We start from the raw sequence: 17,206 nt of genomic DNA, 5'->3' as shown, positions 1-17,206 counted from the left end.
AGCTCAATTTACGTTTGGTTGAGTGATATCATCTAAATAATCATACTAAACCAATTATGAATTGAAACACAGAGCTAATCTTGACTTACAGGTACAGCACACGAAATTTTTGTTATCTCATTTTGAATCAAAGTCAAAGCACAGGTGTTATCACACACAATGTTCAAGCCAACATCATGTCCTTTGCTTCAAGAACTAGAACAAAAGTTTGCTGAAAAATCACTGCATCCAAATTCTTTATATTAACTTGAAACCATGGTGCAGACTAGCTACAAGCTGTGTGTGTGTGTGCGTATGGATGCATAGTTTTAACTAATAATCTGTTCCACTCTCTGCCAGAACTCACTACAAATGTAAAATTGAAACACTAGAATATAAAGGAACTAATGACGGTCTTCCTTGACAAAGAATAAATACTGAAAAGGAGAATTCAAGAGGAATGAAAGAGAGGAGAATTTTATAGTTTCGTTCTGAACTCTTCATCAGAAAGAGATATAATGTTGACTAAAATTGTTGAATAAACAAATTCAATTTGCAAATGTATTGCATCTATAAATATGGCTGTCCAGCTGCTATAAAATAAGAGAGTAACCCAAAAACTCTATGTGTGTGTGTGTGTGCATGTGTGTGTGTATGTGTGTGTGTGTGCATGTAATTACAAATACGTATAAATGATATGTGGCGTACTAATTATGAAATAAATTACAAATTCTTTTCTCTCTTTTTTTAATTTTTAAAGCCCGATTTCATATTTGGTGGTGTCTATTGTGGTTCAATGGCCACTATTCCTTTCAATATCATCAACAAGGTAAAAACTAATTTCAACATTCATACCTTTATTAATTTTCAGTTTTTATTGTTGTTGTTATATATTGAAGTAGATCAAGGATTCTCAAAAAGCAAAATTGTTTCAGGAGCCCTTAAAATACTATTGTGGATCCCCAATTTACTATTTTGTTGCATGGAGTCCAAAAATCTTATATGGACCCTTAGGGACCTTATAGATTCAGGTTGAGAACCACTGGACTAGATTGTCCCGAGTGTCTTACCTTTTTAAGATGATAGAATATGACAAATAAAAAGATAAAAAGCAACAGTATTTCAAAAATAGATATGAGCAAGATTTGAATGTTAGATTTTGCTGGTTGAGTGACTATTTAGGGCTATATTTCTCAGTTGCTTTAAGCACCCACTCTTGATTTTGTAAAATCATCAATGTCCCCTACAAGTGAAGGTTTTTTTCTTTCTATCAGTTTGTTTTAATATTCAACATAAAACAAACACAGAGATAAGCATTCAAATATAGTTAAAAATAAAGCCCCAACAGGTGTTACAGCCTCATTTGAAAAACATTAGTGTAGAATTTCCTTCATTCATTTGATCAATATTTATTTATGGTGGTTATAGAGACATAAACACTGGTGTATTAGTGTAGTGGTTGTGCTCATTATTGTTTATGGTGATTATATATTATGATGGTAAGGCATGAAAGGTCTTTTAGATGTGTTTAGATTCACCATTTTAGCTATATACATGTCAAGCTGCAAGCAGTTTCTTTTTAAAGTCTTGCCTTGATGCTGACACTTGCTGTCAAAATAGAAAATGTTGAGAGAAAGCTTGAACTTCACTCAAACATATTTCATGAACAAAAAGGACATTCTGTTCAACACTTAAAGTGTAATCTGAGATTTTTGGCCTTTTTTGTTGGGTTTTTTTTTTTTATAGTTATCCTACACATCTTATACTTGTGATAAATCTTCCACGAACCTTCACTGTGCCTTCAAAATCCTCTAGGACATTCACAGAATTTTGAATAGATTGATTTGTCATGTAGTTTTCAAGAACTTGATTGAAAAGTCCAGGTAAAAATGAACAGCACAGTCTAACTCCAAATCTTATTTCAAACCATTGCCTTGTTGCATTGTTGTTTAAAACTGCATAAATACTTTTGTCATATATTTTTCATGATATTGCATCTAGATGCATTGAGATGTTGTACTTCCTCACAATACCCTAGAGTACTTCTCTCTGCACCATTTCAAAAACTTTTTTGTAATCATTAAATGTAATCAATAATTCTCACACTGGATATTTGTTCTGCAGTGCTGTGACCATTTTGGCACCCTTCTTGCTCTTCAGCAATTATCCTTTTAGCATCCAGTTTTAGATGATTATTTAGTTCTCTAGAATTATTTTGGTAGGGTGATTAATTAAACTAATGGTACAATAATTGCTACATTTCTACAATTTTGTGTGTGTGAATACAATGTAATTATTTGCATTTTTCTCTGCTAGGATGGCCATTCTCCTTTTACAAACACAGTGTCATATATCAGGTGTGAGTGTGTGGTTAAGCAGTTTGCTTCTCAACCACTTAGATCTGGGTTCAGTCCCTACTTTGTATGGTACTTTACCCAAATGTCTTCTACTATTGTTCTGGGCCAATCAAAGCCCCATGAGTGAATTTGGTAGACAGAAACTGAATAAAGCATGTGTATATGTATGTATTTATGTATGCATGCATATATGTATATCCTCTCTCAGCAAGTTCTATTTGAACCATGCAAGTATTAAAAATTGGACATTAAATGATGATGGCAGCAGTGAGAGGGAGAAGGAGGCTGCCACCACCACCAATAACAATATCATCTTGTTCAGCAATTCTGTCATTTCTCACTACCTTTTTTTATTACAACTGCTCTTATATCACCCTCTCTTACCATTTTGTTGATTTTCAAATCTCTCATAACTTCTAGTTCACCATCATCATCATCATTGTTTAATGCCTGCTTTCCAGGCTGGAATGGGTTGGACGGTTTGACTGAGAACTTGTGAGCCAGAAGGCTGCACCAGGCTCCAATCTGATCTGGCAGTGTTTCTACAGCTGGATGCCCTTCCTAACGCCAACCACTCCGAGAGGGGTAGTTCACTTTTGAGAATACATGACTCAAGCTAGCGTTCCACATTTCCTGGTCTTTCCTATTTAAAGGTTTGCAGAATGATAAAAATGTGTGCTAATGGAATAGTTGAATAGTGTCTTCATGTAATCTGTCTATTTTTACTCAGTTTGCTTCCCGTCACCATTTTCATCTTCAATAGTAGTTGATGCAGCTTTTCTCCTCTGTTTGCTCTGTCATCTCTTTGACAATTTGGGATAACTATCTTGTGATATATCTCTCAAACTCTTCTTGCAGTTCTTGGTATTTCTTTTGTATAAAATTCTCCTTAACCACTTATATTTATCATTGGACTCCAATGTTTGCAGCTTTGTATCTTTCAATATCTTCTTCCCTTTTATCCTACTTGAATTTTAGTGCTCTTTTTTGTCACACATGTCCAGAATACCATTTGTCATCTAGGAGTGCTTTTTCCTTCCATGCGTTGCCTAAGATTGTACTTTCAATAAGTGTTAACTTTTGCATCAGTTCTCTAACACTTGCATCTTCCAGCTCCTGTAGTGGATGAATCTATTTCCAGTTTCTATGATAAATGATTCCTTGATTACTGCAATTTTTATACCATCTATATTGTATTCAACCATCATTTTTGCTTTAACCATTTACTTCAGTTTCACACATGCACATGCACAGCACACACACATAGACACAAGTGGATAAAGGCATATATATAGCCACAAATATAACTGTCTAAAACATTAACTTGCAAAGCATATGGTTCCAGTTAGAGTTTTTTTTCTCTCCCCCGCCTCTCCCCCTCTCTCTCTCTTTCACTTTTTCTATCTCCCTCGCTCCTGGCTACATTGAAGAATCCAAGAAAAAAGTGTCCACATTGCAGTCCCATTAATCCTTTCACTACAACTGTGTGGGTGCAATAAGAAAGAGAAAAAGATAGTAAGATCTGATCTGAGAGATATTTGGCTGCTATTTCATGCAGCAGAATATCTGATTAGAGCAAGTATTTTCAACCTTTATTTGTTCCAAGATACCCTGAATAAGGTGCCAAAAGTTTTATGACAGTTCAACAGCTTTTATGAAAATAATTTTATCACATGAAAGACGAGTATTAAAATTGTTTTAAAGCAGAGATGAGTGCATCATTGCGCTTTGGTGGAAAGAATTATAACTGCACCTGAGTGATGCATTAAATGCACAAATTTTCTAAACATATTGTATTGCCTGAGGAACTTGCAGTAGCTCTGTGGACTATACGCTACACACTTTTGTGCCACATTTCTGGTTGAAAACTTCTGGCTTAGAAGCTTTTCACTTTTGTTCTGGATCATGATTGCTAATTTTCATATTTTTATATTGTTCCTTGTTTACCAATTTTTAAAAATTGCTGTTGAATTCATTCAGGGCAGTAGCTTAAAATTTCAGTACATTGAAGTATATATTTTTGAGTTTTTTGTATTTCATTTATTTTTCTCTATCATTCATTAGGTTCAGGAATGGCTGTGTAATGAAGCAGGTCACTTTGCAACCACATGGCTTTTGTTCACTATATGGTACCTTGGGCAAATGTCTTTTGCTAAAGCCTGTCATATATATAGATTAATATAGATATAGATCAGTGCTTTTCAAACTTTTTTGCTGGAGCGGAACCCCAAGGAAACATTCCACTGGCTCGAGGAACCCCTGTGCAATAATTTAATAGTTTTATGCACACATATCTGCACAGGAGAATTAAAAATTACTGCCGATTTTAGCAGTTTTGTAACTTCTTGCGGAACCCCTGGACTGTACTGGCGGAACCCTGGTTGAAAACCACTGATATATATAATCATCATCATTTAGAGTCTGCTTTCCATGCTGGCATGAGTTAAATGGTTTGACTGAAACTGGTATGCTGGAGATCTGCACCAAGTTCCAGTCTGATTTGGCATGGTTTCTATGACTGGGTGCTGTGCCTAACACCAACTGCTCCAAGAGTGTAATGTGTACGTTTTTATGTACCACCAGTATGGGTGCCAGTTACATGAAACTGGTATCAGCCACAACTAGAATTTCACTTGGCTTGACGAGTCTTCTCAAGCATGGCATATCGCCAAGTAATAATAATAATAATAATAATCACCTGAAGAAATGAACACATGAATAAAGCCTAACCGGATCATCATCATCATCATCGTTTAATGTCCGCTTTCCATGCTAGCATGGGTTGGACGATTTGACTGAGGGCTGGCGAACCAGATGGCTGCACCAGGCTCCAGTCTTGATCTGACAGAGTTTCTACAGCTGGATGCCCTTCCTAATGCCAACCACTCTGAGAGTGTAGTGGGGCCAGTCAGGCAGTACTGGCTTTGACCTTGCTCGAATCTTTTTACACATGCCACCAGCACGGAACCCAGTTAGCCGCTCTGGCAACGATCATGCTTGGATGGTGCTCTTAGCACCCTACTAGCATGGGGCTCAAGTGCCAGTAAGGTGATGCTGGTAACGATCACACTCGAATGGTGCCTTTTTCTCCCTGGAATGTGGCGGAAGTTGTTCTCTGCACATTTTCAGTGTTTATTGCTCCCGAGCATCTCATATCCATGGATATTACAAATTGTATTTAATCATCCCAGGAATGCAGACTGGCTAAAATCTAGTGACTAAGATGAGTAAAAGATTACAATAAAGGCCATGCTTGAGCAACACCTTTATATGCATATATTCTATGGCAGTCAACTGTAGACTATCCCAGCATGTCATATGACTTAGAAATCAATCTGGCAGAATTGTCAACACACCAGGCAAAATGCTTGGCAGTATTGCATCCATCTTTACATTTTAAGTTCAAATTTCACCAAGGTCAACTTTGCCTTTCAGCCTCTTGGAGTCATTAAAATAGCACTAGTTGAACAGTGGAGTCAATTTAATCAACTAAGCCCCTACCCTGAACTTACTGGCCTTGTGCCAAAATTTGAAACCAATATTATTTATCAGTCTTTTCTTATTTCATTTTATTTTAATATTTTTACAGAACAACAACTTTACCCAAGTGGATTTTGATTTGTCAAGCTACTCAGACTTCCGACTTAACTTCAATGTTCCACAAACGGAAGGTAAAAATTTGTATTTTTTTTTTATTGTCCATCTTTGTTTTACCCTTTAGCATTTGAACTTGCCATATCCAGTAAAAATATTCCACATGTTTTATGTTCAAACTGGCCAAATCTGGATTCTCATGTCAAACCTACAATATCATTTTAAAGAATTAACAGTTACCTCATCAAAATCTCATATCTGCAAGATAATACATGATTAATTCAAAACAATATGAAAAAAAAAGGCATTACTTTCAACAATATCATGTGAATTTTGAAGGGTTAAATTTTTTATGGCTTTAATAAGGAAAGAAGAGCAGTATCCATGACTTGCAGTGTCTTGGAATTAATGGAGTATAGATTGGGAGAAGCCATGACCCACGATTAGTTTCAGTAAGAAGCAGTAAAATCTGATATATTTAGGCTGAAGATCTGATATGAATATTTGCAATGTAGTTGCCACCAAGGAAGCTTCTAAATGGTCAACTGACCTACCAAGAATATAACCAAAATACCCCTCATAAAAATGCATTCTACAGTCTTTAAAAATATCTTTGGATAATGTAACCCTCTATGTATCATAGGTTTATCTTAGCCTGACAGTCAGAAAGATGTCTAGAAAGAAGTTTGCTTCCCAACCACATGGTTCTGGTTTCAGTCTCACAATATGGCACCTTGGGTGAGTGTCTTCTACTATAGCCTCGGGTCAACCAAAGCCTTGTGAGTAGATTTGAAAGGATGGAAACTGAAAAAAGCCTGTCATATGTGTATATCTGTATCTATTTATGTGCATGTCTCTTTGTGTCTGTGTTTGTCCTCGGCCACCACCTGACAACCGATGTTGGTTTGTTTATGTCCCCATAATTTAGTGATTCAGGAAAAGAAACCTGTAGGATAAGTACCAAGCTTTTTTAAAAACGGTCAATTCATTTCACTAAAAATTCTTCAAGCTGGTGTCCCAGCGTGGCCTCAGTATTACGTCTGAAACAAGTAAAAGATAAATGATAAACGGTGTGTGTGTGTGTGTGTGTGTGTATATATAGTTAATCCAAACAAGAAAGCACAAAAAACACAACAATGCGAGGACGTGGAACAAATATAGTATTATTGGACGCTCAGGAAAGAAGGAGGGTTTAACGTTTCGAGCAGAGCTCTTCGTCGGAAACATAGGAGAAGGAAAGATCCAGAGAAGGGAAGACAGAGGAAAAAAATTGCCAACAGTACACACGCGGTCACATTTTGAATGACCAGAAGGAAATACATATATATACACATAGCAGAATTAGCATCAAACAGTGATGAAGAATAAACAAACTTTAGGTTAGTTAAAATATGTTTGCGACATATTTTAACTTCTAAGGGCAAATTTGCAGCAGTTACTGTGGAGAAAAATTTTTCTTTTATGGTAAAATGTATAAAATCATACTATCTATCCAATGTTTCTTTCTAGCAGATTTCCAGACATATATTTCTTACTCTTTAGCCTTCCACAATGGGAAAAACGGAAGAGAGATAACCATGGATAGATTCAAAGTTGCAGCTTTATCTAGAAACAGTCAACATCAGTGACTGAGTTGTGCTCATGGACTGCCTGGCAGGAATAAGAATAGCAACATCAGCGCCAAACAATGAGGAAGAATAAACAAACTTTCAGTTAATTAAAATATATTTGTGACATATTTTAACTTTTAAAGGCAAATTCAGTGCAGTTACCATGGAGGGGAAATTCTCTTATGGTAAAAGGTGTAAAAATGCCTCGTACTTTCCTTTAGTGGATTCTCAGAAGCACATTTCTAGTTCTTTAGCCATAGTTTAACTAACCTACAGTTCATTTATTCTTCATCACTGTTTGTCCCTGATACTGCTATTTTTATTCCAATGAGGCAGTCCATGAATGCCACCAAGTCACTGATGTTGATTGTTTTAAGATAAGGCTATGGTTTTGAATGTGCCCAGGGTTACCTCTGTTTGGTATTTCCCATTGAGGAAGGCTAAAGAGCCAGAAATGTGTACATGGGAATCCACTAGAAGGAATTGCTTAGAAGATATGGTATTTTTACACCTTTTACCATAAGAAAGAATTTTTTTCTCCATGGTAACTGAAGTGAATTTGCTTTTGAAGTTAAAATGTCACAAACATATTTTAACTAAACTTGAAGTTCTTTTATATTTATACTAGCTTAAAGACTACACTCCACAAGGACTTTTAAGCTAGCTCCTGCAGAGGGTTAATTGAGCCTGTGGCCCAAAGCTAAAGTGAGCAATAATAATCAAGCATATATTGCTACCCTAACAATATGGTATTACTTTTAATTCAGTTTAAATAAAAACTTGTAAGTTCACAAATTTTTGGAGTTCTTTTAAAATTTGAATTTTCAACTGTTAGCATATAACAAATCCTCTTCCAGACCTGATCCCAACGCTGGATATTCAAGAAACAAATGAAGAACAGATTTTCAATCCTGGATCATCTTGATTCTAAAAAGGTATAATATGTCTATGTAGAGAAAACATAGACTGAGATACAGAGGTCCTGGATGGACGACCAGACAGAATTTTGTGTTTATTATTATAGATATCGATGTGATGGGCTTCTACACACTTTCTGTCAACTGAATTCACTCACAAAACACTGGTTGGCCAAGGGCTATAGTTGATGACATTTGTCCAAAGTACCATGCAGTGAGACTGAACCCAAAACCATGTGATTGTAAAGCAAGATTCTTAACCACACAGCTATGCCTTTATATAACGTAATACAAAAGCATTTAATTGAACACTGAAACTTCATTAACATCAGTCACCTACTTTACTTTTGTGTTTTACTCATGTAATATTGACTACATGAAGCTATATCCTCATGTTCTGCATATGACAGTTGAATAGATGAATGTGTGACATTTCTTTTTAACCAGTCAAATGCTAATGATTTGATGTATTCATTGCGTTTATGGATATTTCTGCTTACATGCTTTGTCACACTGATTTAATTATTTTAATAATTAGTAACATGGAAGTTTGGTCAGGAACGAGGCCTGCTACTGGTAGCATGTAAACTATTACTACCGTTTTGAGTTCAAATTCCGCTGAGGTCGACTTTGCCTTTCATCCTTTCGGGGTTGATAAATTAAGTACCAGTTACGCATTGGGGTCGATATAATCGACTTAATCCGTTTGTCTGTCCTTGTTTGTCCCCTCTGTGTTTAGCCCCTTGTGGGTAGTAAAGAGATATACATATTTCATGTTCAAGTGGTCAGCAACTAAACCAGCTCCTCCACTTGAGTAATTTATTACTCTTGTGAAGAGGGTGTCTGGACACCTAGCAGGACTGAAAACAGGACCTGTAGAAGGGCAGATGAGCTTCTTGTGGGCCAATAGCCATCATACTGGCAAACAACACCAATATCTCTGTGAAGAAAACACTCTGAGGATGTCAGAATGAAATAATGCTATAGTTTCATCCAATGGGAGAATTTGTGCTTTATCAGGAAGAGTTTTGTTGTAGTGTCATCAATGAATTGCAGAAGTGTACAATATATGATGACAACAACAAATATGAAACTGAGGGTTACAGTTCAAGAAGTTTCAGCTAATTAAGATTTGATTTAAGAAGAAAACTGAGTATAAGTGGCATCAGATGTGTGCAAGAGAGAAGACTGTACTGGTTTTGTCATGTGATGTGAATGGATGAGAACAGCTGCATAAAGAAGTGCCAAGCTCTAATTGTAGAGAGTATCTGTAGAAGGATTTGACCCAGGAAGACGTGGGATGAAGTGGTAAGAAAGGATTGTCAGACACTGTGCCTCACCAAGAAAATGACAAGGGGCTAGGAGATGTGGGGATTTATAGTACTTGATGAGATGCATCAAGCTAAATAAAATTGTTCTCTTCCACGCATAAAGGCTTGTTCCTTCATGTGCTGGCACCACTTAAAAAGCACCCATGCCAGTGGCATGTAAAAAGCACCCAACAAACTCTGCAATGAGGTAGGCATTAGGAAAGGCATCCAGCCATAGAAATCATGCCACAACAGACAGTTGGAGTCTGGACAGCTCCATATCAAACCGTCCAACCCATGCCAGCATAGAAAGAGGACACTAAACGATGATGATGATGATAATGTTTTATTACAGTATTGTCTTCTTTTTTTTAATCTTAACAATCAGTGGGTGGGTAGAAACATTGCAGCTAAACACCGCGTTTTTATACTCTCCTAAATTTAACCTTGATTCTGGTGAGAAAAACGTATGTATTATAGATGGAGTTTTACAGTATTTTACCAATAATTTATCTTAATATTCAGGATGTTAAGATGGTAATAGGTAGTAGAAATAGTAAGGGACTAGATAAAATGGCTTGCTGTATTTAGTCACAAGCATTTACGCTCTGATGTTGCTAAAATTAGTACCAGTCAAGTAATGCAGTCAGTTACAGTGACTCTACCCATCTCCCAAAAATAAAAACGTATGGCTTTGTGCCTATGTTATAAATCAAGATATGAAATATATAATCATCAGAATGTTGTATGCGATTCACTTTGAAGAGAGAAATCAATCTGCAGAATGTTCAAGGATCATGCCATTGGCTAAGTTACAGAAGGAAACTTTGTGTTCTTCTTAAAATGATTTTTCTTTCTTAAATTTTTTTTATCTCTCACTCTTATTTTTTTCGTTTTCTTTTTCAGAAGAATGTGTTCTCTACGAGAGTGACATTTCTGGCATGTATTCTATACATGCGAATGGAAATACCAAAGTTGAAGGGAAACTAGTGTTTGAGCCAACAGAGGTAATTTTCTGATTTTAATTTGGAAAGTAGATTTGAATAAAAATTTTAAAAAAAACACACAAAAAGAAAGAAATATGTATATCTATTCAATGCACACCCTAACTTTCTTTCCAGTGTATTACATAATCAGAAAAAAATATTTGGCCTGATATTAACAAAAAAAAAGAATAAAAAAAAGCAACACATGACTATTTCTCAACATATGTTGTCAGAATTTGAAGTTATTTCATAGTACTGACTCATATATATATATATATTATATATATATATATATATATATATATATATACATATATATACATATATATATACATGTATATACATATATATATATATATATACACATATATATATATGCATATATATAAATTAATAAATAAAACATATGCATATATACATACATATATGTACGTACCTACCTCTACATGTATATATACATGCATATATGGGTACAGGACACCAAAAAAACGTTGAACACAATGAGAAACGAAAACATAAACACAAAAACAAGGAAATGGACATTTCTTTTAAACAACAAAAAAATAGAGTACAGGACATACAAAACAAGGAAAATTCCCCTTCTTCAGTCGCCTTAGTTTCATCTACTCCACGTTTTGAAGGTCAAGGCGATACATGACTTCAATAAAACTTTCCTTCCCGCGAAAGTCAAATTAAATAAAATTTGAGATTTTTTTGCGGAATATATATATATATAAGTGAATATATAGGTATATACACAAAGAGAAGACCTATGACAGGACTCCTTACAAGTTAGAAAGGGCAGTTAAACCCAACTACAAAAGAATAATTCTAAAGGCATACCGATATCTATCTATCTATCTATCTGTACATACATATATATATATATATATATATATATATATAATCACTATTCAAGTATATCTAATACTACCAACTATTTTATACATATATATGACTATTATTTAAATATATTTTACAGTACTGAATATTATATCTACAGCTGTAGTCAGCTTTTGAATGTATTTGTACACTACTGACATATACAATCCTACTCAAAACACTGAACACATCATCATCATCATTTAACGTCCGTTTCCATGCTAGCATGGGTTGGACAGTTCGACCAGGGTCTGGGAAGCTAGTAGGCTACGCCAGGCTCCAGTCTGACCTGGCAGTATTTCTACAGCTGGATGCCCTTCCTAACGCCAACCACTCTGCGAGTGTAGTGGGTGCTTTTTACATGCCACAGATGAAATTTCTGATTCTTTACTAAATATAGTTTGATTTAAAAGTAAAAACTAGTGGATTGTGCTGGGCGGTTTGACTGAGGTCTGGAAAGCCAGTGGCTGCACCAGGCTCCAATCTGATCTGACAATGTTTCTAAAGCTGGATTTCCTTCCTAGTGCCAACCGCTCCGAGAGTGTAGTGGGTACTTTTTGCATGCCACCAGCACAGGAGCCAGTCAGGAGGCCCTGGCATCGATCATGTTCGGATAGCAGATTTGAATAAAAAACAAAGCACAAAAATAAAGAAATATGTATATATCTATTCAATGCAAATAATGAAGAGTAAGTGGTGAAAATATCTCAAGATGTTACACCTAATGTGAAAGATTACAGCATTGTGTCAATTGAGGATACATGGTGTGAGAGAAAACTTAAAACCCAAGTGTTCTGGGAAAAGGATAGCACAAACAGCAACAATAAAGACATTAATAAGCAGATAGCCATAAATAATTATAACAATATACCAGAATAAAATAGTAAGCATCTATCAAATTGAAGATGTGCAGTCATATTATTATTATTATTATTATTATCATTATTATTATTATTATTATTATTATTATTATTAAGACAGTGATTCTGTCAAGCTTGACTTTGCCTTTCATTCTTTCAGGGTCATTAAGATAAACCCTAGTTGAGCTTTGGATTTGATGTAATTGATTTACTTTCTCCCCTAAAACTGCTAGCCTTGTGCCAAAATTTGAAACTATTAAAAGCAGTGAGCTGGCAGAATTGGTAGCACACTGAGCAAATTACTTAGCAGCATTTCATTCATCTTCATGTTCTGAGATCAAATTCTGCCAAGTTCGACTTCGTGCTTTTCATTTTTTTTAGAGTCAATCAGAGGTGTTGGTTGAAGGGATCATTACAGGGATATAGAAAAATGTATTCAAAAATGTCCATTCACTTTATAAAATATCTGCTTCCAGATATACTATATCTGACTAGTAAAGGATAAATGGTCTCAATCTGAATGACTTTGAGCATAAATTACTGTGATCAGAGCAAAATCAGTTGAGCATCAGGCAAATGCTTCATAGTATTAGAATTAGTTATGCTACTCATAATACTCCCAGAACACAGACTATCATTGTGACATCTGTGGATGCCTGTGTGCTTCCAGCTTTGGTCTGCAGAATCACATGCACTCTCATCGCTGAGAACACAGATTTTGTCATTGTCTGACACCGATGGACTACCAACACTCCCACAAGTGCATGAATGAAATTTGCTTAGAGGATGCAAACACAAGTTTGATTCTGAATGTTCAAAGTATTCTCATTGCCCCTCAAATATTTTAGGGATGTCTATGAATACTTCTGTTGTGTCTGGGGAGAGTCATTTTCGTTTTGTGCCTTATAGTGTAACACACTCACCAGTAAAATTTCCACTTCTTATTTTTATTTTCCTAAAATAGTCTCATTGCGTCTTGCAACCTTTTCAATAGTCAAGACTATTGAAAAGGTTGCAAGACGCAACGAAAATTTTAGGAAAATAAAGATAAGAAATAAGCAGAAATTTTACCAGTGTGTGTGTTACATTATAAGGCACAAAAAGAAAATGACTCTCCCCAGACACAACAGAATATGCTTCAACACACGAACTCATATAAAGAATATTGCAAGCCAAATCCAAAAATGAAATATGAATACTTACTTCCTAGAAGAAATAAGGAAGAGTTAGATTAGAAGCTAGTAGCCTCTTCTCCTTTAGCACGATCTAAAAACTTTTGCCGTGGGATGCTGTGCTCTACAGCACAGAACAGTGTGAAAAATAAAATCTATGAAAAAATATATTCTAAATCATGATTCTGTTACAGAGTCAAAGAAGAAATTTTTTCTCATTTGCCTAAGTTCTCACAACAGATCTTTCACTGCATTTTTTTTTTTTTTTTTTTTTTTACTGCATGTCCTTTTAAGTGACAAGCAATTTATTATGATGTAGATATAATATCTTACATTGATACTTATACCAATTTCCTTCAGTTGTGTATACGGATGGCCTCTTACCCTATAATGTGATTTTAGATTTGGATAAATTAATGAAAAGAAGTATAGAAATTTATGTTAAGTGGGGAAAAAAATCAAATGCTAACATGTACTTTATGCTTTCACAAAGCAACTATAAAAATTGAAACTATATTGGAATGCAATGAAAATGTCAAATGAAATGCTGATTTATGATTGTTTATAGGATTTTTTTATGTCAGACAGTGAAATTAATGCTAGCTTAGGCCAAGGTGTGCTTTCTCTTCACCTTTTCCTTTCCTACCACTACAATTATAGCCTGTTCCAAGCAACTGGCTGGTTTCATACTAACTCCACTCAAGTCTTCCATCTCATTTGCCTCACATCCTCTCATCAGCCATGTTGTACCCAACCCTTCAAAATTCTAGCCCTTCTTCTTCAGAACACTATTCTTCAAGAATTCCATCACTGCCCATGTTTTTCCAGCAGCCATCAACCTATACCTATAAAACATAGGGAGGGTCAGGAGCACAGCTGTTTTCTCTAAGCCGAACCAATATAAATTGGTGATGCTTGTTTATTGGTTGAGTTAGAACCATCATAATTAGTGTAGTGAATTAAATATTATTAATATCTAATCTTTATATATAAAACTAAAGTTGTGTGTGTCTGTCTATTCTGATTTTGATTCCTAACTACTCCCACATTTTGCGGTGCAGTTTAACCAAAAGTGGGTATCTTATAGTCGTGATTCATATCGAGCCCTTCTGGGTATTAGCGTGTGTTTATGATGAGTCTACGATTTAAAAAAAAATTTACCATAATTTTTCCACATTTTTAATGATTTTTGCTTGGGTTGTATAAGGGAAGTAACTCTCTAAAAATGCTTATATAGTTATTTCCCTTACAAACCCGAGCAACGCCGGACGATACTGCTAGTTATTTATATATATAAAATACTACAATTAGCCATCATTTATGATGGAACAGGGTCAGCTAGTAATACTTATAATCTCTAAAGAGTATTCTGTATTTTCTCATCTAGTTTGTCCCATGTGATTTATATGTTTCAGGTTGCTGCTTACAACTTTCTCATGCCAGTGTTCATCAACCATACAGCAGCACCAGCACCACCTCCTCACTCCTCACCACATGATTCCAGTGAGACATCAACTGCTTCCAAACGACATCTCAATGCTCGTACCACCCTTGCTCAGATTGTCACACCAAGACGGAGAGTAATTGCCAGTGGGTTGAGGCCTATTTTTGAACTGTCCGCATACAAAATTCAATTCAGCTTTGTCTTCAGTTACCATAATGTGCATCTCATGACAGAGCAGAAAAAGGTAGTTCTTTTTATTGATAGTTACTTCTTTTATTATTATAATTGTGTTTTCATTTTTCTTTGTTTTTCTGGGAGTTTTTTTTTTTTTTCGTATAAGTGCAAGCACTCCTGTATGATAAGAGGTTTTCTTCTCAACCACATAGCACCTTGGGCAAGTGTATTCTACGATAGCCTAGGGCTGACCAAAGCATTGTGAGTGGATTTGGTAGACAGAAGCTGAAAGAAGCTCATCATGTGTTATATATATATATATGCATGTGCGTGACTTTGTGTCTGTGTGTCTTGTGTGTGTGTGTCTTCGTGTGTGTGTGACTTTGTGTCTGTGTGTGTTTGTGTTTGTGTTTGTGTTTGTCCCCCATCACCATCACCACCACCACTTGACAACCAGTGTTGGTGTGCTTACATCCCCATAACTTATTGGTTTGGCAGAGCAATCAATAGAATAAGTACCAGGTTTTAAAAATAGAAAGTACTAATGTTGATTCATTCTCTTACTCTTTTACTCTTTTACTTGTTTCAGTCATTTGACTGCGGCCATGCTGGAGCACCACCTTTAGTTGAGGAAATCGATCCCAGGACTTATTCTTTGTAAGCCCAGTACTTATTCTATTGGTCTCTTTTGCCGAACCACTAAGTGACGGGGACGTAAACACACCAGCATCGGTTGTCAAACGATGTTGGGGGGACAAACACAGACACACAAACATATACACACACATACATATATATATAATATATATATATATATATATATATATATATATATATATATATATATACATATATACGACAGGCTTCTTTCAGTTTCCGTCTACCAAATCCACTCACAAGGCAGTGGTCGGCCAGAGGCTATAGCAGAAGACACTTGCCCAAGATGCCACACAGTGGGACTGAACCCGGAACCATGTGGTTGGTAAGCAAGCTACTTACCACACAGCCGACTAAAAATTGTTCAAGGCAATGCCCCAGCATGACCACACTCTAATGACTGACACAAATAAAAGAATAAAAGAGAAAAGAGACCTTTATTCTTTTCAACTGCACCTTCTCCTTGACTTACAACCATCAACACTTACAACCTCAATAAATAGATAAATAAATAAATAAATTTTCAGACATTGGGCATGTGCGCATATGATAACTATGGCAGCATCTGGCAATCCAGGCCACCCTCAGACCCAGCCATCCACTGCCTGTCACTGTGTCTCATTCAGTCACTTTCAAGCATCAGTTGTGCTTGAATGAAGATAATGTTGAAAAATATAAATCCGACATACGACCAGATCGACTTGTGACCTGTCAGTTGGAACAGAACTCAGTCATAAATGGAGGAGAAGGTGTATTTGATACATACTAGTGAAATAGTGTATCTATGATCAGCCAGAAGGTGTACAATGAAATATTTTCATTCCACACACAGGACTTTAGCCACCTTGGGGTCTATAGTAGAAGACACATGTCCAACTAGCTAAGCAGTGGGACTGAACCCAAAATTACATGGCTGGAGAAGCAACTTCTTAACCATACAGTCATGGTTGCAGCAATATATCACCGTGATCACCGTGACCGACCAGGCTATCAGATGTTGCTACACATCGCTGGTCACAATGCGCTTCGCATCAAATGACGCCACCCCGCTGGCTAAGTGAGCAGACCAACAGAAGAAAGAGTGAAAGAAAGTTGTGGCGAAAGTGTACAGCAGGGATCACTAATAAACACTCACAGCGCCCGGTCTGGGAATCGAAACCAAGATCCTACGACCGCGAGTTCGCTGCCCTAACCGTTGGGCCATTGCGCCTGCACCAATATATATATATGTATATATATATATATATATATATATATATATATA

General features: G+C 36.0%; 1 protein-coding gene across 2 annotated transcripts in view; it reads left to right on the top strand.

Moving 5' to 3' along the window:
• Positions 1–17,206, top strand: part of LOC115210439 (cilia- and flagella-associated protein 47-like) — a 208,424-nt gene that overhangs the window by 64,420 nt on the left and 126,798 nt on the right. For both annotated transcript variants that reach the window (XM_036501982.1, XM_036501983.1), the window contains exons 22-25: positions 740–808; positions 5,926–6,007; positions 10,674–10,774; positions 15,083–15,355. In XM_036501982.1, the coding sequence (XP_036357875.1) occupies positions 740–808; positions 5,926–6,007; positions 10,674–10,774; positions 15,083–15,355 (525 nt within the window). The remainder of the gene's footprint in view (positions 1–739; positions 809–5,925; positions 6,008–10,673; positions 10,775–15,082; positions 15,356–17,206) is intronic.

The sequence above is a fragment of the Octopus sinensis genome, linkage group LG4 (genome assembly GCF_006345805.1).
Source record: "Octopus sinensis linkage group LG4, ASM634580v1, whole genome shotgun sequence".
Lineage (NCBI taxonomy): Eukaryota > Metazoa > Mollusca > Cephalopoda > Octopoda > Octopodidae > Octopus > Octopus sinensis.
The sequence above is the reverse complement of the archived record's forward strand: the minus strand, read 5'-3'. Positions and strand labels throughout refer to the sequence as shown.